The sequence below is a fragment of the Alosa pseudoharengus genome, unplaced genomic scaffold (assembly GCF_046254945.1).
Source record: "Alosa pseudoharengus isolate Yale_2024_CS ecotype anadromous, Long Island Sound unplaced genomic scaffold, YU_APseudo_1.1 YU_APseudo_1.1_scf_8, whole genome shotgun sequence".
NCBI classification, from domain to species: domain Eukaryota; kingdom Metazoa; phylum Chordata; class Actinopteri; order Clupeiformes; family Clupeidae; genus Alosa; species Alosa pseudoharengus.
This window is the reverse complement of record NW_027468870.1, coordinates 8,325,064-8,350,520: the sequence shown is the minus strand read 5'-3', so window position 1 is coordinate 8,350,520 and position 25,457 is coordinate 8,325,064. Positions and strand designations below refer to the sequence as shown.

General features: G+C 39.2%; 1 protein-coding gene across 1 annotated transcript in view; it reads right to left on the bottom strand.

Moving 5' to 3' along the window:
• Positions 1–22,420, bottom strand: part of cngk (cyclic nucleotide-gated potassium channel) — a 62,556-nt gene extending 40,136 nt beyond the window's left edge. Inside the window, exons 1-6 of the mRNA XM_076274352.1 lie at positions 22,341–22,420; positions 8,762–8,939; positions 8,505–8,669; positions 6,391–6,537; positions 6,248–6,307; positions 4,703–4,817 (exon numbers count right to left, since the gene is read on the bottom strand). Of these exons, the coding sequence (XP_076130467.1) occupies positions 4,703–4,817; positions 6,248–6,307; positions 6,391–6,537; positions 8,505–8,669; positions 8,762–8,939; positions 22,341–22,396 (721 nt within the window). The 5' untranslated portion in view covers positions 22,397–22,420. The remainder of the gene's footprint in view (positions 1–4,702; positions 4,818–6,247; positions 6,308–6,390; positions 6,538–8,504; positions 8,670–8,761; positions 8,940–22,340) is intronic.
• Positions 22,421–25,457: the final 3,037 nt, after the last annotated feature.

Below are 25,457 nucleotides of genomic sequence, written 5' to 3'. Positions count from 1 at the left end.
TTGGAGGCAGCAGGTACAATTGTTACAGAGAAAATCATAGGTAATGCACTCCACCGCCATGGCCTCTATGCACCCTCACCCCGCATGACTCTATTGCTGAAGAAAAACATGTCAAAGCTCGTTGAAAGTTTGCTACACAACATTTGAACAATCCTATGAAATACTGAAAGAATGTATTCTGGTTAAAAATGTAACTTTTCGGATGTCATACTACTACCCACCATATTTGGAGAAGAAATGGCACTGTGCATCACCCTAAAAATACCCTACCAACATGGAGGTTTGGAGGTGGTGGCATCATGGTGTGGGCTGTTTTTCATCTCATGGTACTAGCAGACTTCATACAGTTGAAGGAATGATGAATGGAGTCATTTTGTTCTGGGAGAATCTTTACATCCACCAGGATGATGAGGATGAGACATGGCTAGACCTTCCAGCAGGACAATGATCCAAACCATTCAGCAAAGGAAGCTCTCAATTGATTTCAGAGAAAGTAAATCAAGGCCCTGACTTCAATCCAATTGAACAGTTTTGGAAGTTAACTAAAGATCAGGATTCACAAGAGGGACCCCTGAAATCTTCAATATTAAAGGACTATCTGTTTAAAAGAATGGGCCAAACTCACACCAGAATACTGTGACTGATTAGTTTCATCATACAGGAAATGCCTTGAAGCTTTCATTACGAATAAAGGCTTTTCCACAGCAGGCGTGTTCAATACTTTTTTCCTGTGTCATTCCACTTTATTGCACATAACTCTACCTATGGACTTTAATGTTTGGATTTTTGATATGGGTGGATTATCTGAGTTAATACTAATGTCTGGTGAAAATTTCATGCAAATAGCCTCATTGGAAGTATACTTACTGAAAAAAATGTTGACGTGTTCAATACTTATTTCCCCCGCTGTAGATATACAGTATAGGACTACAGTAGAAGTCAAAACTCTTTATGCATCACTATACACATTATATACAAAGCAAAGTAGTTATGATGCATTATAAAACTGACAAGTAGTAGGCAGATCTTGACATATTTATGATGCATTATTCAGATTAAAATTATAATCATTCATAATTAGCTGTCATAATGCATCATGAAGTTGGTTATGACGACTTGTGAATACAAATAGATGGTAATAATGAGCATTACAATGCTTTATAGACACCTTATAAAACATTATGAATGCATTCATAGGGCGTTATAAATACAACTTTCATAGAAAGTGTTACCGAAATTTCCAGCTCAACCACAAATAGGCTAATTCCGATTATTTTTAATATCATCCAGTAACTAATCAATGTTGATTTAGGCCTATAGGCCTAACTCGGCCTACTTAGCAACACCATTGAACACCACTTAAAAGTTCAACGAAGAGTTGCCATTGCTGCTGCTGTGCTGAATAGATGTGGACGGCACGGCAGGGCATGCCCAATGAAAATAAATTAACGCAACCTAACACAACACAGACCCCGCTTCTCTCGCGTCAGTCACTGAAATGAAAGCAACACAGAACCCGCTTCTCTCGCGGCAGTCACTGACAGTAGCCTAGAATAAATGCATGGGGAAAAACACTTCCCCATGACAAAGGCATCGTAAAACACTGAAAGTTAATATTTTGTCTTAGCAACTAGGGATGTAACGATTACGGTATAATAGTAAACCGCGATAAAAATCTTGACGATAACAATTACCGTTTTCATTTCAAATATCATAATTATCGCAGTTGATTACCACGGTGTGGAAACCATGTGTTTAATCATTCCCAGCTTCATCCGAGCCTGCTTTTGACATACACTAGGCCTGGTACAATGAAAAAACTGGTACCCTACTGATTCTGTTGTCTAATTGATGGATTTAACTGCGATACAGATTAGGTTACACCTGATTTTAAAAGGTGGAACATTTTTCACCGCAAAACGTGTACTGTATCATGTAGCCACTCTGCGTCTTTTTATACCGTGATAATACCGAAAACCGTGATAATTTTGGTTACTATAACAGGAGGTTAAATTTTCATACCGTTACATCCCTACTAGCAACATACATCTGTCCTTTGTCAAATACAGTTGCATGTACAGCTCTGAACAAAACCGTTCAAGAGTTATTTAAGAAGAAGTCAAACATGTGTTTTGCTTCATTCGTCCCTCCTGGCTGGGACAAATGAAACAGCATGGGGGACGAATGAAACATCCTACAGCTTAAATTATGTAAACTTCCCACGACTTCAATATTTGACAACATATCATGAATGGTACTTCAAAGATGTGTTATTTTAGATTGATTGCTGCTGGGCTATATCTCTTGGTTCATGTCTGTTAACAAGCCGTCAAGCGCGTATCTCGCGGTTGCATCCATTACAAACAAACACACAATGTGAAGGTCTGGGATTGGGGAGAGCACTAAATGCTCTACTGAATAAGCACAAAGTCAAACCTTTAAATGAAAAACACTCTTTAATAATCTAAAGAATTAACCGCTAATGAAGTAAACTTGTGACCATCAAAAATAGTTTATCGCCTGTAACTCTGTGATAACAGGACGTAACAGGAAGGCATTTGGCTGAGTAACAGAGGTTAATATGCTCTATATTTTGTCCAAATGATGTCTGTCTATCATCGTTGCACTCAGAGAAAACCGGAATGTTTCATTTGTCCTGCGTTTCTTCTACGGCTGCAAACAGGATTCACTCACAGTTAACCAAATATTTTTTTATTAGGGCAGGGCAGGCATATTTCTGGCTATTAAATTATTTCTAAACCAGTCTGCTAAAGTCTGTAGTGAAGTCTGTGTAGGGTTTTCCAGGCTCCATTTCTTTTTACGAGACACCCTGCTTACAAGAGACATCTGCCGGTTATTTGGGTTGTTGCAGCGTCACTGGAAAAATACAAATTAAAGTTGCGTGATCCCGTGTGATGTTATGCACGGACCGCGAGGGAAGCTGGCCAATTTGAAGTAATGCCCACTGTATATAGTTACTCTACATCGAGAGACCAATAGGTACAAGACATCAGTCAAAGACAATTGAATCTACATGTCACACTAGTTTACCTGTAAGTAGCCAGAAGCAAGAGGACAATCTCACTTCATAAGAAAATCGAACCTACAACGTTGGGACAAGTTTATCATTGTGCTGATTAAGAGTCTGTGAAGATTATAATACTAGCCTATCAAAAAGCAAGGCAATACTCGAATTAACATAAATAGCAGGAATGAGCCAAGTAGTCAGTCTCTTAATGAAAATTAAGCTACAGGATACTCGGGACATGCAACTCAGGACGTCTAGTCACTCTGTGTGCTAGTTGAATAACTTGCCTTTCCAGATTACATGTAAATGTCCATACTGGTTAAGAAAGGCATGTGAACAGTCTCTAAAATAAGGGTAGCTTCCTTATTATAGCATCGTTCTCACATTCTTTTAAAACACGCATCTTTTTTTCTCTCTCGCTCTCTCAGAGGTAGTAGCCTGCCGAGCATTTTGCACTGCTGCCAGCTTGTGTCTCCACACTGCCCACAATGCATTGAATTCTCTTTTTAGCTACATTTTGGTGTACCACATCAGCATTTTCGTTCTGTAAATCTTTTGTAAATTGCTTTGCAATTACCTTCGGGCCCTCCTCTTGGCTGCCTTTCTTATCGCCGCCATTCACTCCTTCGTCTTCATTAACATTAATATTTTTGGCCTCAATTTGTCCAGTTACAGTCTCTGTCTGTTCTTGATCTTGGAGTTTGTGAAATACATTTCTAAATATGTGACTTATAGTCCGGTGCGACTTATATATGTTTTTTTCCCCTCTTCATGATGCGCTTTTTGACTGATGCGACTTATAGTCTGGAAAATACGGTAATTAACATTATTTTGTAGAAATTTGCTTCCACTTTGATATTAAAGAGGGGATTTTTGTAAATGATTGTTAAAAAGATCAAGATTCCATTTATAAAAGCAGTAAAAGGGGAAATATCCAAGGGGGGGGTGACAACTTTTTATAGGCACTGTATACAATATATTACCACGACAACTTAAATATAAAGTTAGCCTGTGAAACGTCTGACCGCCCTTCTAAAACTTTCCATAAGGGTCTGTAACGACTCTCATGTGAAACTGCAAGAGTTCATCACAGCCTCTATGTTTAATAAACTGCATTGTTGAAATATAGTTTGTGTTTTATTGTGTTTAAATGTGTAGGCAAATATGGCTATATAAAACATATGTCCGATAGATTTTCTGTATGTCCGGTAACCTCTGATGATATATATTATGGCCTATATAGTAATTTGATGTTTTTTAATTACTTTTACGATCCTACTGTCCTTGCACAACGTGTCACCTGCAGCATACCTCACCAGTATCTGTCAATTACACTGAAAAACAAGCTACCTGCACGATCCCCTGCTTTCCATGCTTTTTTATACTATGCTGAGCTGATGCTTTTGATGCAAACATTCAACATATATTGAACATATAAAGTAACGGGCAACACATAACGTTAACAGCTCTATCCATTAAGGCAAATTTGTCTGTCTACTCTACTGGAAAATTCCTGGTAATTCTGATCTTTTTTTCGCTTATGAGCTACTGGTTGGCAGTTGGTGAACTGGTGCAACACTAACAACCTGGCCCTGAATGTCGAGAAAAATGCTATCTAGAAATGCTATACAATATTTTTTATCAAAAAAGAAATTAAATAAATAAATGTAATACCTTCTGGATAATCAGCCAGTAGTGAGATAAGGTCTTTATGTTTCAAAACACAAATTTCACACAAGGTTGAAGCTGAAATTGTGGTATTTCTTGGTATTTTGAACATCAAATATACCTAAACAAGAGAAATAAAGTTATCACTTCAATCAGGACAGTTTAGTTCAGTTTGGTTAACTTAAAATGTATATCTTTACACTTCACAGTAAACAAATGTTGCTAAAGGCTAAAGTTTCAAAACTTGATATCCATGGTTTGGGCCCTATTTATTAGTGCATGGCCAAGGGGCAAACAACAAGTATATTCATAAAGTATACCATCATCCATCAGTTATCAGCATAAATGATATCAATAGCAAAAGGCTTTAAAACATTTTACAATGAAGCCTCTGCCCTTTCTGAGCGGTGATACCTGTGCTTTGAGGCAAGAACATAGTCCAAGACAACTCTGGAAAGAAATTCTGGAAACTTCTGGAATCTGAATTTACTTTGAACATCATACTCACAGGGCATGGGAGTGGATTAAAATGTCAGCAAATATTTGCTGACTGCTGAGGCAGTTTATTATCAGTTTGTAAAAGTTAGGCGAAATAGGAAGCAACATTAGAAATATTGGTTAGGACTAATGATTTCAAAGTTAACGCAAAATCTATACCCATTATGATTTTTGGGTTGGAAACATTACCCAATTGACCTGTCGCTAAGCGCCATCCTTAGAACGCAGATGAGCCAATGATAGTCCAGCCTCAACTGACTCGGACATCAGCTCGAACAACTCCATAGGAAACAACAGGAAGTAGGCAGAAAATGACAAATTAATGGTTATTTATGGAGTTTTCTCAAAAAACCCTGACGGATAACCATGGTCAAACGTTGTGCATGGGGGGCGTGTAATACCAATAGCCGGTACCCCGAGAGGCTAGAAAACGGGGGTATATTTCATTAACAGCAGCCTAAAGGACATCTCTCGCGTTTGCAACAGCTTGACGTAATGTACAGTAGGCTACTAAGCCAACAACGTGGGCACAGGTTCTCTGTTAAATCCCAAGATGAAAATGCTCATTAACCAACTACTATATTCTTACTACATCAAATGTTAACGTAGCCTAACATATCTTAGTATCAATCTTTCACCAACTAGCTAGCATTAACGTCAGTGCTTTTTGTACGGTGATTAATAGGCTACTCTCCTCCACTGCTTGTCACCTTGTATGTATTTTAACGTTTTGAATACACCCCTCCATAGCATAATTAAGTCCCTTTTGATTGCTTCTGGTGGAAATTAAATCCTTTATTGACCAAAAGGTCCTTAAAGCCTGCTTTGATATACTGTCAGCTGCCATTTTTCCATTATGTATTTCTAACCAAGTCTGGTTAGTTTGTTCGAGTTTCACACGGTAACAATTAGGGGGCGGGGCTTAGCAACAGGTCAGTTGTGAGTAGCCAGACTCCCTTCACAAAGTGAAATGAAGTAGTGAAACCTGGCTATGTCGTTTATGTCTAGATGTTTCAAAATGAACAATATCAGCAAAGCATCACAATTTCTCACTTCTCCAATGAATGATCCTGGCAACAATGTTGCAATTTTCTCCTCATTATTTCCATATACCTGCAAAATAAGATGCACATTCTGTTACAGCTGAAGAGAAGATATCAACCTAAAAAGTATCTATATAGCTTTAAACACAGTACCTGCACCAATCCGTTTTCAATGTAGTATGCATTTTTATTAACTTCTCCTGGTTTTGCCAAGATTTGCCCTGGACTATATGTGGAAGTGCTAAGTTTAGCATGTAAAGCTCTTAAGAAGCCATCATCATTGCCATCAAATATGGAACCCTAAAATGAAAAAGTTAGACCACTGTTCATGCACTTTCAAGAATTCAAGTACATTCAACTACATTTTCCAGCAACAACTTATACAGTTCCAAATCTATTTCAGTTCTGACGCCTGGTTTCCATCTATTTGTGTACAATATATATATATACACACACCATTCTACTTTCATGAAACCAAAATGTTAGGGATGTGCAATCTTTCCTATGAAGGGCTACAATTGTATCTGGGTAGAGGGTTGTGGGCCAAAAATAGATGTTGATTACATAATATAATTCTTTTTTATTTTATTGAAAATGTTGTTTCTTAATCTAAAAGATTATGTCAAAATAATATATATGTAAAAACATTTGATGTGTACATAATTGCACCTGAATGACAAAAGTATTTGGATAGGGTAACTGACATGTTTTTTGTGTGCATGATTAGTTTTACAGTGAATCCTGAATAAAAGCCTTTAGACTGACACTTTTTTCACCTCAAATTTAAATTAAATTGTTTCCATAAAGCAAGGCTTCTAAAAACGCAAGGCACTCAAAGTTCAACGTTTTGTTTTTTTATTTCAACAATGGGCATTCCCCCCCCCCCCCCCCAACACTATAACGTATCATAGTAACAACATCTACACAATCAATTTCCAACTTGCATGTTTTTAACACACTACTTTAGAATACTTAAGAATACATTTTGGAGGTGAAAAAAGTGTCAGTAAGAACACCCCCTTAAAGAACTTTTTTCTAGGTAAACAGTTGTTTATCTGCCAAGCTTAACATTTCAAGATGCCACTCTTAAGTATTTAGGATTTCTACGAATAAATCATATTTAATAACTCATTGGCTGCCAGCCATTTTCAGTGCAGAGAGCCCCATACTGTTAAACATTTTACAGCATTTTGACTGATTTTCCAAGACCCACAGAACAGTGAGTTCTATGACTATGTAAACACCAAAACTACCAAAAGAAAGAGTAGACTCTCTTCTTTCATCAGGAAAAAAACCTTTTTCTGTTCTTTAGTAATCGGCAGTAGAACATAGGTTGGTTTCACCAAAAACACCTGTTTTTGACCAAAAAATGGAGAACAAGCTTTTTGTGAAAAAAAACCTTTTTTGCTTTAGTGACACCTCTAACATCTGAAAAGTGGTTTCCTTCCATAAAACATCAAAAACAACATTGAGAAATAAGGTCTTTTGATAGCAAAATAATAATTTATTTGCAAATATATAACCAAGTAAATAGTTCCCAGCAACCACTCATCTGAAGAATCCGGGTCAGGTTCGCTGAATTCATTATCTGATTCGGAGCTGTCTGATCAGCTGAGCTGTGGTGAAACACGCCGTGTGCTACTCTCTCCGCTTGGCCCGGGTTTTTCGTCAGTGGCTTTACATCACCTCTCCCTGGTCTCGGTTGTTTGCAATGATCGCGACACTACTGCGACTGCGACACATACTCTGTTCGAGTGTTAGCTGCCTGCATTAACTTTTTCTTACGTCTTGCCGGCGCCATGTTCTCTTTCTTCTAATAGGCTTCAGCCATAGACATAATATAGATCGATTACTATTGGTTTTCTCTGTTACTCATCTCCCATCCAAAGTGGCACTGCGGCCACCTAGCGGGTCAGTTCACTAGTACATTCTGTTTACAAGCCTGATTTTTAGTGCCAAGCTCCGCCAGATCGTTCCCCAGCCTGCCCTGTTGGAAAACGTAATTGACGTCTTTGGCAGTCAACGGTTGTATTTAAATTGGCGTCTAAAGTAGTCTTTGGCAGCCAATGAGTTAAGGTGACCAGGTTTTTTGTTCTTTGGGTCATTTTCAGGGTCTTGGTTCATGAGTTTCCATGGTTCCTTAAGTATGTGTACACTGGGGAATTCCAATACTTAAATCCAACTTGTGTCTGACAACTATACAGTCCAAAAACTTAACTGTACATACCTGCTGTGCAAACATATTTTTAGATAAAAAAAAAACATACCTTTTTTAACACTGGTTTATGGCATGCAGTTGCAATCTCTGAACGCAAAGTATATGGTAGGTCATCCCACAATCCAGCAATCGTATTGCCCTTACGGTGTATCCACAGATAGTAGTAATATTTGTATACCCATGTTTGAACTTCCTCAGGCAATCCCACGTGTGTCTTTAAGTAAAAACCAGTGAGAATTTGATCATAATCATACCATACCTCTCAACACCATAGTCAAACCTAGTCTTACATTCAAAGCACAGTACCATGTGCATACGGATGGCTTCCATTCGATTGTAGAATCTTCCACGTTGGGCATCCAAGTTGCTTATAATGGAGCTCATTCCTGTCATAATGACTCCAGCAAAGGCAAGTAAACCAACAACCATGACGATGCATGTAATTTGCACCTCTGAAGTACTAATGGGATGAATGTCTCCATACCTTGACAAAAAAATATATACGTACATGATTATACATGCATTGTATCTTCTGTGCTGGATATCACACTTAACTATAAGTCACCTAACCAGCATAAAGGAGTTACAGCTATATCTTACAGCTCGCACAGGCAGGACACATTTAGCTAGTTTGTGACTAACTGTGCTATCATATACCAGTCCGGCATGCACATTGTTTAAATAGCAAGAATACTTGCAGTCTTAGGGCGCTTTCATACCTATTTTGCTTTTTCAGCAGAGTCTAGGCTATCCAGATCTGCCATCATTTCATGTATTAGTACTAGCATTGTTTTTATTTCGATTTTTTAAAGAATTAAAATATAAAAAGCGTATTATAAGAATTCTTATATTTTGACATGTATCTCACCACAGCAAGCTCATAGCTCTACATGCATCTCATGTGTGTGTAGGGCAGACTGTCCTGAATCTGGCAATATAATTGCCATGGTGGAGGGATTCTCTGGGGCTGAGCAATTTTCAGACATATGTGGTGTGTGCCTTACATAAATAAATGACATTTTTAGATTTAATGACCTTTCTGCGCTCCATATCTGTGACACGAACTGACCTGACTTGACCCGAGTTTACGTGTTATAGCCTGTGTGTGCATATGGTGTCTGCACTCATGATTCTCTACAACTTTTTACTGCATTGCCGAACAAATTGGGATGCAATATGAGCCTTGAATTGGATGCCATGCAGGAATTTGATAGGATCTCAAAACCGGATTATGAACATTCTTTGCCATAGAGAAACACACAGGGCCCTATCATGACATTCTAAAGTGCATCGTCACTCGTCAAAAGTCTATTCAAATTTAGTAGGATGTCCAGTTCACATTGGGAGGGGTTTCGTTCTCAAAAGTGGAGCGCATGGCGTAACAAGGTGTTCCTAGGTCTTTTAATCAGTCATATGGGTGTGTTTGGGGCGTAACATCATTTTAAACCAATGAGAATGACATCTGTCATTCCCTTTAACGGCGCAACGCGCGATATGTCAAATAAATGCATCGGTATTTTGGCATTCAACGGCGCATTTGAAGGAGGCTGCTTGCGAGACCGTATGGAATAGTCATTCTTAAACCATGCTTTACTAAAACCTAGCATAGCCTTCACGCATTTGCACTCGTCTATTATTTGAACTCATTGGCAAAGTGAAACAAACTTCACCAAGGAGTCAGTCAACGACAAGACAGTTATATGCAGTTACTTTCACTATTGACTGACAATGGGTTACGGGACAATGGGTTACGAAAACATAGGCTGGAAAAAGCAACACTTACCCTAATGTTGCTCAAATGACTGAATAAAACAACATTTATCCTGCAGAGGAGTTGCTTATATCTCGTGACAGTGCGTCTTCAGCTGTGCTCCATACGTGTCTCTCGCCTCTCCCCTAATCACTTTAACCGTCATTACCAATTTGCAAATGATGGTGAATAACTACTCATCATGAGATGTACAGTATTTCGTAATATCTTTATTCTAATTACGTTTCCCATTGTAATCGTGCAATTTAATGCTTTGCATGGACGTGCGCTGGTGTGCGTTCATGAATGATAGAAGGATGGTGCATGCACCTGCCAATATGACTGTTGACATGCGCTCTTAAAATAGCATATGAACAACTCGCCATTGACTTCTGACCAGGTTTAGGTGGTGTATGATAGATTTTTAGACAATGCGCGAGTCCCCTCCCTAGGTTGTTAATTGCCACACCCCTGGGCGCAATGCTTAAAAAATAAACCTGCAAAATACCGAATTCAACTTTCCGCGGGTGAATAACGAGTATTACGCCATGCGCTGGTGACCCAAAATACAGCCCACAATAGTGTTGGATTATAAACATGCTTTGCTACAAAAACAGACAAAAACGTGAGGTAAATCGAGCTATATGAAGTAATTATTTTGCTGTCACTTCGTCTGTTTTATAACCCAGAAGGATGTACTTGGTATCAAATGATAGCTCCGTGTCTCCTCTTTCATCTGACATGCGTGGCATATCTATCCGATCACAGGTCTGCGAGTAATTCAAACGAGGGTAATGGATGTGCAGCATTGTTTTTTGTACATGACGTTATTATTTTGTAGTCACTTCGTCTGATTTCATAAATCAAAAGGATCAACATACTTGCTATCAATGGATAGCCTTGTGTCTCCTCTTTCGTCTGATATGTTTGCCATATCTATGCGTTCACAAGTTTGCGAGTAATTCAAACGAGAGTAATGAGTGCGCAGGTGAACGCATAGAAGTAAAGACTGTAAATATGGTGCAATTTGATTTAATTTCATGATTTGTTTTCAAACTTTAACGTACAGACAAGTGCGTTGTCTCGTTAGAAAGCCCCACTTCTGCTCTGTCACGCAATAAAGGTTTCATCTCGCTGCGATGAACAGTTGCGGAGCAATGTAACAGAGAAGAAAGGGTGTGTTTTTTGACGCACTTTGCGTTCGGGTTAAGGGTTAAAATCTCACGTACCCCCTGGAGTGCCTTCACGTACCCCCATTTGAGAACCACTGGCCTAATGTATAGGCAAACCGCTCTAAAGTTCGATTGGAAACGAGCCGAGACCACCACCGGTCTCGGCCCATTCGTTTTGTTCCGAAACGGAGTGAAATTGCTGCTTTTATTTCACATATATCCAATCAAACCGATCTTTGAGGGAAACGCTCCACATTCCAATTCAAAAAGGTGTGAAAGCACCCTTTATGCACCTGTAGGTGTGTCCAGATGAGGTGTGTAGAGGGTAGGGCTGGGATAAACGATTATTTTTTAAACGATTAATCTAGCGATTATTTTTTCGATGCATCAATTAATCTAACGATTCATTTTTTTAGTCCGATTCGATTTCGATTCGATTATCTCCCCATTAATTGACTAATAGTAATTTATACATGTTGATTTACATATCTGAATGAAAAAACATGAATTTCTTTACATTGCAATATATGTTTATTGCTCTTACAATTCCCAAATAAAAGACTATACAAGTGCAAAGTAATGCATTCTTAGTCAGAGGTAGCACTGAATAAAGTTCAGTAGTGTATAGGTCTAATTGAGTGCCTGTCAGTTTAAGACATTCATGAGGGAACCTTAACACTAACACAGTTAAAAGGCTGCTGATGTGTGGATGCAATTCATAACGTAGTTAGTTCAAATAACGGTTTGTACTTCTCCTTGGGACAAGCACTTTTGAGTCTTGGAAAACACTTTTCCATTTACATCAGGATTTTGCAAACATTCAGTGTCAGAGTCAATAAAATGAGCCCTGCATGAGTAACGAAATTAACAAGCAACTGTAAGTAAGCATGCTAAACTCGACATCCAAACAGTATTCTAACGTTAGCTTTGAGATACTGCTTGATTGCATAACTTAACTAAGTTTAGTCTCCTCAATGTACTATGTTGTGATAAGACCTTAGCAGAGTTAACTTGACTGCAGCAGTTTTGTACAAATTTGCACAGCATGGTCATGATGCTAAGCGGATTTAATAGCAATTTAGCCAGCCGTCTGCTATTTCCAGAGCAGGTCTGCAACTTTCAGGCAGTTCTGAGTTCGAATCTAGGCAGGAGCAGAGCCATATAAAGGCCTAGGCCTATTGTTATCATTTTTTGCAAGGTGTTGCTCCTGGCAATACTTGTTTATAAGACGTTTGGTGATTAATTGATAGCTGTTTTTGGGACACGTTAAACGTTCTTTACAATGATCGCATACGGGGGGTAAAACGACTGTTACAACTGTAGGCTACAATGATTGCAATACAAAAATATGCGCTTATAATATTAGTTTTGTGATGTTTTGCACTTTTGCCTCATGTGTTTTCAGGTTTGAGGGCTTTTTTGGCAAGATTGACCAAAAATTGATCCCAGATTGAACGGCAATCAGGCATGTTGCGGTTGCAATTTAAGTGAAATTTATACAATACCCCAACCTATCACACTCTGATATTTAGAGTTGTTTCGTTAAGATAAAATTCTTATTTAAATGTTGGGTTCGGCAAAGAACGCCTTTTTCATTCATGCCCTTTACAACTATGTTTATCTGCCCTGGCAAACTTCGACCACTGCATGATGATACAGCTTTTATTACACAACTGAGAAATAGGCGATTGGGCTCGTCCTTTACAGCAACAGGACACAATATCCCTCACTCTGCTGCCACTTGTTGCCTTCATATTTTTCTTGCTTTAGTTAATTAGCAAGTTACTACCATAAGCCAAAAATCTGCTCTCTCACTAGCTCAAAAATGCCGTAATGTAGGCTAAATATTCAACAATCGGAAGCAGCTGCAATTGTAACAGGACATTTTAAAAGAGACCTTTATGGAAGCACTGCCCAGCTCGCGCACCCTCCTTCACAATGTTGAATGATGACACGCACACAACTTGCAAAACATTGAATATGGAGTCAAAATAGGGTCTTTAATATTGAGAGCTTGTGTAAAGATGTTCACATGTGTAATAAAGTTTTGCAGCTGTCCAAAAGAAGTTCTGTATGTGCAAAGACATTTCGTACCTGTATAAATATTTTGTACATGTGTGAATGAAATGTGTATTTGTAGAAATGTTTTGTACATATGTGGGGGAGGAATGCGGATCTGTAAAATTATTTTTTACACGTGTGGAAAAAATATGTACCTGCACAAATACTTTGTACGTGTGTGAATCTCTTACGCGACGCTACGTGATGCTTTCCTGCGCAACACTGAAAGTACGAGCTTGTGAAACTGATTTGCAATGCTTACGGACTTTTAACCCTAATTTTACTTCCTTTCTGAAGAGCCAATCAACACATTGCTTACTGCCAACCAATCAGCGTTTCCCACCGACCACCCAGATTTTGCCGCTAAACCACAGATCTAGTTATTAAAACTAGTGGTAACAGCAAGGGCAGATAGGTCGTAACATCTATCTATCTATAAAGCAAGAAGCGTCTGTGTGTCTGTCTGTCTGTGTGTCTGTGGCACGCATATCTCGCTGACCGTTTGTCAGACTGGTTTCAAATTTGGCAGGTGTCTTGCTATGGGCATGAGTAAGTGCAGTGCCAAATTTGATGTTGTTTGAATAAGAAATGCAAAAGATATCGTTAAATATATCAGTAAAAGAAGCACATTGGCTTTCGCCGCTAGCCACTCCCCCTCCCACACACCACTGTACTGTAAGCTACCAGTGAGGATAGAAGCAGGGCTTTGGCAGAGCTGGATCAGTGTTGGTTACACGGTTAAAAACTTAACATGACTGACCTCAACAATAAAGTGAACTTATTTAAAGTAAACTTTGAATAAGCAAACGACATTTCCAACTGCAAGGTCTTAAATTTAAACGAGCGATAATGGTCCCGAATTAAAGAACGTCTCAGAATGCCACACATGCAAAGCATAACCAGCGACAAGCAACGAGTGGCAGACAGAGTGTGATGTCACATATGAATAGCCCAGGCTACTTTGGACTGTCTTTAAACTTTGAATAAGCAAACGACATTTCCAACTGCAAGGTCTTAAATTGAAACGAGCGATAATGGTCCCGAATTAAAGAACGTCTCAGAATGCCACACATGCAAAGCATAACCAGCGACAAGCAACGAGTGGCAGACAGAGTGTGATGTCACATATGAATAGCCCAGGCTACTTTGGACTGTCTTTAGACTTTGAATAAGCAAACGACAATTCCAACTGCAAGGTCCTAAATTGAAACGAGCGATAATGGTCCCGAATTAAAGAACGTCTCAGAATGCCACACATGCAAAGCATAACCAGCGACAAGCAACGAGTGGCAGACAGAGTGTGATGCTTTATGAATAACCCAGGCTACTTTGGACTGTTTTTAGACTTTGAATAAGCAAACGACATTTCCAACTGCAAGGTCCTAAATTGAAACGAGCGATAATGGTCCCGAATTAAAGAACGTCTCAGAATGCCACACATGCAAAGCATAAGCGACAAGCAACGAGTGGCAGACAGAGTGTGATGTCACTCATAGGCCACCAGAGACTGTTTTTGAGTCACACCGTTGCAAATTTCATATGATGCATCATTCCACAAAATGGTTTGTTTTCTCTATCATCAAGTTATTCAATAGGCTAAGCATATAGCCTTGATTCAAAACAGCTGTTAGGATTATGTAATTTTGATTTGTAAAAAATTTCACATGTAGCCATGCTTAAATTCTGCTCACTTCACATTTATTATATTATTATATTATCTGTAGGCCTATTCATTATTGAATGCTTACCTGGAATTATGTTTTTCCCTATTCTATTTTGAAAGCAGGCCTACCTGCAGGCATGTAATTGGGCTACAGGAATAGCATGTTTGAACGGGCACTGCACTAGTTAATGTAAATGAACACCCATACAGTGGGTCCCAGTTAAAAATTGACACTTCATGGTGAATGGTGAAATGTAAGTACAACTGCAGCCGCTTGGGGGCAGCATAGTCCGCTGTGGAGTTCCACGGTCGAACCAGACGGCGCATTCGACAGCAAGAGCTGTGATTGGCCGAGTTTTCAGTGCGTTTCTCTGTGTTTTTAGCAGCCCCTGCAACATGCTAGTCCACTGTAGCCTAAGCCTTGTACATAATGTTAAACATAGTTTTGGATTCAGTGGCAAGATTTCTTGATTGTACAGTGTACAGTTTAAAATGAGAGCTTCGTCAGCTGGCAGTAGGCTACTTTGTCGGTAGTCATGAGAAGTTCGCTTGCTAACAGAACATAAATATGCTGCCCAGAAACCTTGTGAATAGTTCTGATTTTTTTTACTACACTAACGAGGTTGAAATATAGACTTTGCCTACAGCATCTCCTTAACAGTAATGTTAACAAAATGACAGCATTCATATGACAAAGAAAAACGAATTCGGTCACTCAAGACTGTGCCACAGCAACCAGTGGCCTACTCGAAGCAGATAGCGTTGTCTGACGGTCGAGTGGGTTAATGCACGTATTTCCAGAACAAGTCTGCAACTTTCAGGCAGTTCTGAGTTCGAATCTAGGCAGGAGCAGAGCCATATAAAGGCCTAGGCCTATTGTTATCATTTTTTGCAAGGTGTTGCTCCTGGCAATACTTGTTTATAAGACGTTTGGTGATTAATTGATAGCTGTTTTTGGGACACGTTAAACGTTCTTTATAATGAGCGCATCCGGGGAGTAAAACGACTGTTACGCGCTGTTACAACTGTAGGCTACAATGATTGCAATACAAAAATATGCGCGTGTTAGTTTAGTTAGTTTTGTGATGTTTTGCACTTTTGCCTCATGTATTTTCAGGTTTGAGGGCTTTTTTGGCAAGATTGACCTTGGTTAGACTCTGCATATGTTATTTTTCCGTATGGAAAATAAAGTCAATTTTCGACACACGTCTGTTATTAGTTCAATAACAAGTGTTGCTTGTTAAAACATGTGACTAGTGAAACTCAAATGATTTTAGAAATATTTAGCCAAAGCCAAAAAGTGTTAGAAAAAGGTGCAGAACATTATTAAACTTTGACTAACGTTTCGATGTTCGTTAGTCAAAAACATGGACACATCGAAATGTTAGTCAAAGTTTAATAATGTTCTGCACCTTTTACTAAAGAATAAAGAAAATTAAGAAGACATCTGAGCTGCACCGGCGTCTCTCCTTCTCTCTAAAATATCTGTCCTGGCCTGGTTGCAACGGATTGTGGCCAAACGACAGAAGCGCGGAGAACCCTCCTTTGTCTACCAAAAAGTGTTACTTTGTGCCCCGCGCTCCCCCACTGCTTGTGAAAGAAGGGGATGGGGGAGGGGGGCTTAACGTGAAAAAGCTTAATGTCACAAAACGGCAACGAGTCGTTTTAGGCTACAGGCCTTCATAATGGTAGGCTACAGGAAGTGGGGGTAGGGTATGGGATGACCAGAGCCGTCATCTATCGTCTTTCCAGGCACACAGCTTGTTATATAGCCTATCGACTGCCTTAACAGATAGGCTTTGCTCTTGGGTTTGTCCTTACAGCGAACTTAATGCTCTTGTTGCTTGCAGTTTGTTAAATAAAGCGATGCAGATTACATTATTTATTTCTGATTAATTGCGTCTTTTGATGTATTTTGCAACATTTGCTTGTTAGGCTGGGCTACTGTCAATGTCCTGTACAGGTCAATGTTCAACAATTGCTGGTGTAGGCCTAGGCTATTAATCAATTAGGGACTGTTCGTTATATATTTAATTAAGGGGCTACCGGAGGAGTTTTGGGAGCGTTAGTAAAAAAAGATGTGACCCTCCCTCGCCAGCAAGAATATTTTCTATGACCCTCCAAAGTGATTGAGAAAAAACGCATGACCCTCCCCAGTCCCAACAATTTATTGATGCCTTAGGCTACTGGGTCAATTTGGGAGCTTGCATGCTACGACTCCTTCCTTGAAATGCCTTGAAAAGGCTGTCGTTTGCACAATTTCACAAATAATCACCGGGACCGAAACAAACCTGTCAACTTTTCCCGGGTTTATCGCGTATTTTAACTTTTTCCTCGCTGTCTTAGGAGGAGCTGCAGGGCCGTCGCAAGGGGATGCGAGGCCCTGTGCGAACTTGACAGATGCAAGGCCCTTTTCACTTACGTGCATGAAATCATGCGATAGCTTACTTTACACATAGCCAAGGCTACCGTCGGTGTATTTTAATAGTAGCCTAGTCTAATAAGCTACACCAGCTTGCCTTTAAGAGGGGAAATTCAATTGTATAGCCTATAACATTAGCTGAGTCACATATTTGGCCATATTGTGTTTATCATAGGCTACATCACGAAACCAAATAGTGTAACAAAGGCGAACACTTTAACAGGGGGAATTAATTGGGCATGAATCATTGTGCTGAACGGTATTTGTCAATGAGCAGAAACACACACGACATTCAAACTATTGATAAGATGTACTGGTCTGTATCTATAGGCTAACATTGGACAAATAAATGACACTGACTCGCCATATCCTGACTCAGGAAAAAAAACATTTTCTTGCTTTGCCGCAAACTCAGCAATGAAATCATAGGCCAGTTTGCAGGTAGCCTAACGTCTTTTTCATAGAAGGGAGAGCCCAGTCTCTCCTGTGACATGGAGGTGCGCAAATAGTTTTTAATAGCCTGTTCAACTTCGAAATAGCGTTGTCTGACGGTCGAGTGGGTTAATGCACGTATTTCCAGAACAGACGTCTTCAACTTTCAGGCAGTTCTGAGTTCGAATCTAGGCAGGAGTAATGATGCGTCGGTTTTCCTTTAGAAATCTTTTTTATTGAATTGAAGTTGTAGCCTACTACAGACATCGATGAGGTGTTCTGCAATGAGTCTGGTTTTAACCCAGCTAAAAGATAGCCCAGTAAATTAACTAAACTTTTCTCAGTAGCAAACAGTTTTTCTGCGCAACACTGAAAGTATGAGTGTGAAACTGAGATACAATGCTTACGGACTTTTGACCCTAATTTTACGGCCTTTCTGAAGAGCCAATCAACGCATTGCTTATTGCCAACCAATCAGCGTTCCCCACCGACCACCCAGATTTTGCCGCTAACCCACAGATCTAGATTAGTTATTAAAACTGGTGGTAACAGCAAGGGCAGATAGGTCGTAACATTACTGTAAATGAACACCCATAAGTATTTCTGGACTAAAATATTGCAAAGCGATTTGGTTACTTTATTTGTCATGCTTTTATCAGTTGTAACATAGTCAAAACGTTAAGAATATCATACCAGAACATGAAATAATAACTGTATCGATAGCTGCCATAGCTATCCTAGCTGACGTTTATCGTAGCTCATAGTGCTATGTAACTCGTCAGTTTGTACGTTGCCCACCGAATAAGTAGGCTTAATTCTTACATGTCTTAAGTTAAAGAATTGAAAGAAATAGGAAATAAAGAAAACGCTTGAACGGGTTTATCCATTTACATTCAGATCTTGCCATAGACTTTGCCTAAGCGCTTGCTTGCTTGGTAGTCTACAGTGTACCGTCCTGTTCAGTCTATGGTTGCTATAGCAACCGCTGCTGTGCTTCATAAACTGACGAGATAACCGTGTCGTTAAAATACTCCCCAAACACAAAGAAAACAAAACTATGTAAGAAAATGGGATGTTGTATTCCAAACAATAAACCAACAGTCCTGGAAGGGCATTACTATAATCTCACTCACTATAATCTCCTAGCTGTGGATGTCCCATTACAACCCATTCATTTGATTCGTCTTTTTGCCGTCCACTAGGCTATTATTATAGGCTTGCAAAGGGTGATAAAATAAACGTGTTCTCATATCAAATAATAATAGCAGATAAACATAAATGTGTGTACAGTATTACTGTTTATAATCATGAATGACACCACTGATCGGAAATGGAATGAATAATTCAACTATTTTGTCAACATTACTGCTAGCTAGAAGCTAACCTATAACGTTACAGTCTAAAAAGCGGATGGGAATAGCTAACGTTAACATTACGGCTCCGCTTCAACCCTTTTTGCGATCACAGTATAAATTGAGCTACCACGTCACTCTTAATTAAGTTATAATTTTGCAACCCCAATCAAAGAGTATACTAGAGAATTTCTAATAAGACATTATAGACGGGCTCTGAGTACTCTTGGATATGAAGCCAATCTGTTTAGCACCAAAATCTGGGTGGTCGGTGGGAAACGTTGATTGGTTGGCAGTAAGCAATGTGTTTATTGGCTCTTCAGAAAGGCAGTAAAATTAGGGTCAAAAGTCCGTAAGCATTGCAAATCAGTTTCACAAGTTCGTACTTTCAGTGTTGGGCAGGAAAGCATCGCGTAGCGTCGCGTAGGAGATTCACACACGTACAAAGTATTTGTGCAGGTACATATTTTTTCCACACGTGTACAAAATATTTTTACAGATCCGCACCCCCCCCCACATGTACAAAACATTTCTACAGATACACATTTCTTTCACACAAGTACATAATATTTCTACAGGTACATATTTTTTTCACACATGTACACAATATTTCTACAGGTACGAAATTTCTTTGCACATGCAGAACTCCTTTTGCACAGCTGCAAAACTTTATTACACATGTGAACATCTTTTCACTCCATAATTGGACTGCTTTGAGTGAAGTGCGCTTGCGAGTTGCGTTCCTTCTGTAATTTATTATACTAGATGCTTTTCACACTGAAAACAGTGGCAGTCCTAGCTTGTAGCCTATAGCCTAACATATTTTTTTGGAATCGATTCGTGGTGTGATTGACATCAGACTCATTAGCTAGTTAGTTGTGCACTGTTTCCCACTCAGTAGTCAGGTAACAAACAGCCTACTCCGATGAATTCTATTTTTTTTTTGCAAATATTCTTGTCGCCCTCCCAGAATTCTGAATATCTTTGCTCGCACACTGTAGGAACTGTATTGTGATTAATGACACGTTACACCCAACTCTGCTCAGCTACGACTAGAGAAAGAATCTCCCGTGTAAGTTCCACGTTGGCCTACCCCATAAACTGCATGGCAGTAGGCTATTTCCATTTATCTATAAAATTACCACATGCGTTTGTTCAACTTTATGAAGCAGAATTACGCAGGCTATTTACATTTTTTTTGCGCAAGAAAGAGAAAATACAGCGCGCACGATTTTGGGCTGCACTTTGAAACTCATTCCGGCGCCCCTGCCATGTTGCCCTTATGATTTCCTTATAACTTTCTTATACTAAATAGGAAATGCAAACAATGACATGCCCAACCCTGGAACTGACTGACTCTGTCTCTCTCTCTCTCGTGCGTGCGCGCGCTCTAAGCAGCCTACGTTTCAAATTATGGTAGCCTCTCAAATAGGTCCACCTCTTCTCACAGTTCCAATGCATGATCCGAATAATGGTATTTGTTAGTTAACTTATACATTCGAGGCTACACTCGAAACATTCGGGACTGAAGCCCCGGCAAAATCAGCCTGATAAGATATATAAACTCACGCTATTGTATTATCATATGTGTTTGGTAATGGCTCAACTGTCTCTGATTGTTCTACTGACTTGAAATGACTCGGAAACTGCGTCATGGAAGCAGTAAGTCAAGTCGCATCAAAAATAGTAGTGGCAGAACTCCCAAGTGACTCCTTGTGGTTGTTTGTGTCAACTGCAGTTTGTGCCATTTCTGCCGAGAAAATGGGGTGAGTGATTCATGAAGGAACCCGTCCAAACTTAACTGCGTCAGCGACCGCATTGCGACCTCCAAGGTCTCGCTCTAATGACAGCATTTGGCACGTAGGATTGGACGTGATATATCTGTTATTTTGGAGGAGATGTCCCAGGTTCATTTCCTGGCAGCAGACACTCTCCATGTGTGCCATGTCAGTGAACATAGGTACACACGTGTAATACACGAAATCGTGACACCCCTAATAAAAATGTAGGCCAACACTGCCACACCAGCAGGCACATTAGGCTATATTTCAGCCCTAAATTTAATTAATTAAGCAAATTTGTGCATTTAAGTTTATGTGATCGCCTACTGTAGACAAATACCCTCCACACATTGAAATCCTAAATAATAATATAATCTGATCAATTACTAATCAGTTCTTCTTCAACTCTGTCGGTTCATCATGACCAGTATCTTTATTGCGTGTTTAATTCCTGCAGCTTTGTTGCGCCGCACACACTGTCTAGTGAGATGCAATGCTGAAGTAACAGGGCTGTAGCTTAAAGAACCCCAGTAGGCTACCGCAAACGCAAAATGCCATCCAGCTGCAAACCTGCGGCTACATAATTTATTGGCACACTCGCTACTGACAATGTAGAATAGACTACAACGTTGGTGTGCATGACAGACTGAAATATTTTCAGACCATGCATGACTAAACAACTGATTAAAAGGCTAATGCACCAAACATAAGCTGACAATTATAAAAAAAAAGTTTTATTTATCCAAGTGAATCTAAACGTAATTAAATTGGTAGCCTATTTTCCTGGCAAAGCACATAGCCTAGGCCTACAACGTTGAATTTAAAAGTTCAACCGAAGATAATTGGGCTTTCCAAAACAAGTTACTCCCCCCTCTCCCTACTCCTTTCCACTGTTTGTGTGTTCTACGGTAATGGATAAAGCAAGTCGAATGAGTAGAGGCAGGGCAGAGTAGCTCCTTTCAGAAAAGGCCGATCTCTGGTCTCCATGCGACAGACACAAGGAAGTGTGCAACATGATCTGCCCAAACGCGATACATTTCTCAGTTGAATTGCAATGGGTGAAGCAAATTTCCATGACTTTTGACATGTTTTTTGTTTTCCAAAACTATTCCAGGCCTGGAAATTGTCATTTTCAAAACGTACAAACCCTGTATATAATACCGATATATATTGTATATCGCCATTTAGATATTCGAAATACGGTTGTCACTGATCCTGAACATATTCACAGCACTCATAAAAGTGAACTTACCCAACACCACTTAATGTTATTGCAGCCCAGTATATTGCATCAACAAAAAGCCTCATATCGGAGACTCCAGTCAAATTGGTTGAAACTAAAGAAAGAAAAAAATCTAAATTAGTTAAGATTTCTCACAGTATACAGTGAGAAAGCATTAGGGCTGTTGCGATATGCGATTCGAATGTCGAATCGCGACACTCATATCCACAAACCTGTGTCGCGGTGTGAAAAGGCAGAATCGCGACACACCCTTTCTAGTGTTTCACACAGTGCTTTGCAGCTTACGCAGCCGCATAAGCAACACACATGTCCCGCTTTACTTACCGGTAGCCTACGCTGTCCAAATATAAATAAATCATAACTTCTCATAACAATCATAACAAAAGTTTCCCAAAAGAGCCTGTTCCAAAGAGAACAAGTATTACCTTGAAACTAAAACACACATGGGGAAACTGAACAGTCCAACCAGTAGACTATAAGCTAGCCAACTATGCTACTTTGTTTACAATATTTCCAAGCTTCAACCAGACAGCTGAATTAAAGAGGTAAAGTTGTAATAGAAATAGAAGGCCTAGGCTATAGGCTAATCTGCATAAAGTGTGCTGTCATAATATCAGAAATGAAGTATTCTCTTTTTATATCAGGATATAAAATAATACTATTAATACTATAATAATAATATTATATTATATTATAATCCTCTGGTGTTCCAAGGTAGGCTATATAAATGTTATTAAATAACCGTGGGTCAAAGATCGTGATACAAACCAAATTTTGAGGTTGGTGTATCGTTACAGCCCTAGAAAGCATTGAGAATACTAGTCAAAAGTGCACACAGTGTTGGCTTTGTTTCTTTTCATTTCTACCTTGAACATTAATACTAAAAACAGTGATTGAAGACTAACCATTTATTTGCTATGCAGATGCCAGATAATATTGTATCTGTTTAGGCAGATTAGAGGGCAAAATCTGTTTGTATGATGGGTCACTTTTGTATGCGCATCAAATTAGATGTACAAAATGGTGTGCTTGTGTAAATGTATGAGTAAGGGAAAATGGACAATATGGTGTCTGGGTATCAGATACAGAAAACCTGAAGTCAAATTTGACACCTTCTCAAAATGTTTACAATCTCAACACCACCAACAACAAAAAGAAAAAAACTTACCATCTGGGAACAACTGTAGCCAGTTGAAAAATCTTCGACAGTTTCTTAAGTCAGTACTATCAGCGCCTGTACACACATTGTGGTACCTGTTGGGGGGGGGACAATTACTATTGAGACAGTATCAATGACAATAAATTGTAGTGGATGTACTGTATTATTAAACAAGCAAAGCTAAGCCATCAAGGTGTCTAATCAGCATAAAAACACTGCTGTAGTCAGGGTGCGATTTGTGGGGAGGGTGGTGGTTGTAGGCTATAGATACATGTCATTGTTAAAATAAATCTTCAAAACGTAACACAACTTTTTTGATCAAAGGAACATGGTCAGCCAAGTCTCCACATTTAGATTTGCTTTGCATATGGGAAACAAACATACATTAATCTTGACAAACTGATAATTTTGTGTTTTTTGGGGTTGAAATTTGAAGATTTTTTTTAAGAAAATTATGTGTGTTCTCCTCAAATGTATTAATTATATATTATATATATATTTATATATATATATTTATACTATATTTTATCTCTGTCATGTACCATAACCACACAATAAGTCTTTTTGTGCCACAAGGGGCAAGGGCACCGAGTATGAAAAAAAATGAATGTTCCGTGCAATCTGCAAAGGGTTAAAATATGAACCAGATATGCCCAGTTGCATGTAGGCTATTTTGAATTTGTTTCCTAAGGTTTTATTCTGATTAATTTGTTCAGGGAATATGTAGGCCTAGGTCTAAAGTTGAAGAATAATTTACCTGTTATCACGTAGACTTGCGTTGAGTAGCCTAATGCTATTTATTTTCGCATTATACATGAGTATGACTAAATGTAGCCTATTTTATTTGAAAAATAGCCTAATCATGTTGGAAATATGTGTTTTAATGGTGTCATTCTTTATATTGCCTGCCTATTGTTGTTTTACTGTATGTACACACCGCCGCCGACTTGAGCTTTACAATTACAGGAAGTCATTAAGTTTCCATGGAAGCCGGCTTCTCTTAGCGGTGATAGTATATTTTTACTACCATATTTCTCTTGAGACTTAATCAGGACGATGCAGGTCAGAATCCAGGCTTTATTCTTTTCAATGAGGGGCCTAGTGCCCCTCAAGGGAGAAAAGTACATGTTTGTGTCACCCCATCATGGGTTTCACCAGATTCTCAATATTCTCTTCTAACTGATAGTATATTTAAAGTTACACACAAAGAAGGAGTGACCTCTAGGTCCAACCCAGTTTGAATATGCAATAGAAAGGGAGGATGAGGATTAGGCCTTCATCAGGTCTGGTCAGCTTCTATTATCTTTTAATTAAAACTACCCCCTTTCCTGGGAAGTCCTTCAGAGGCTTGGACACATGCTGTTCTACAAACATTCACACCTTGGTGATGGGCAAAAGGCATAAACAATGGATACACTGCATACAGACCAAAGACACACACACAGGGTACACATGGGTACACAATCACAAATGACCATAAGAACTATACAGTCTTCAAGTCATAAAGACTTGAATCATTAAACCATTCACATAAAATATGAATACAAAATATTCCCTTCAGCGGCAAGAAGCTGCAAATCCATCGGCGTCGCATTTTGAGTGTGTTGAGCAACCAGAGCGTCAAACAGAAAGTTGAAACTTGGTGAACTTTATGGTAATGAGCTATGACGCGGTTCAGCGGCAAATAACCGTCAACCAATTCAAAATGAGGTGTACAATGACCATCATTTAAAATTGAGGCAAGCCCAATTTCAAATTTTTATCGCTTCTTGATAATGTAACGTTTAGGCCCTGTGTCCACCAATCGCATATGTTTGCGCCGATGGCGGCTATTTTCTATACAAATCCTATGCATTCACAGCACTCACAGCCCTCGGCGCTGACTGTTTGTTTCCACAGCGCTCAGAGAGCTGAAAGTTGAAATCTGTTCAACTTTTAGAACAGCGCTAGGCTCGTCAATGTCACTT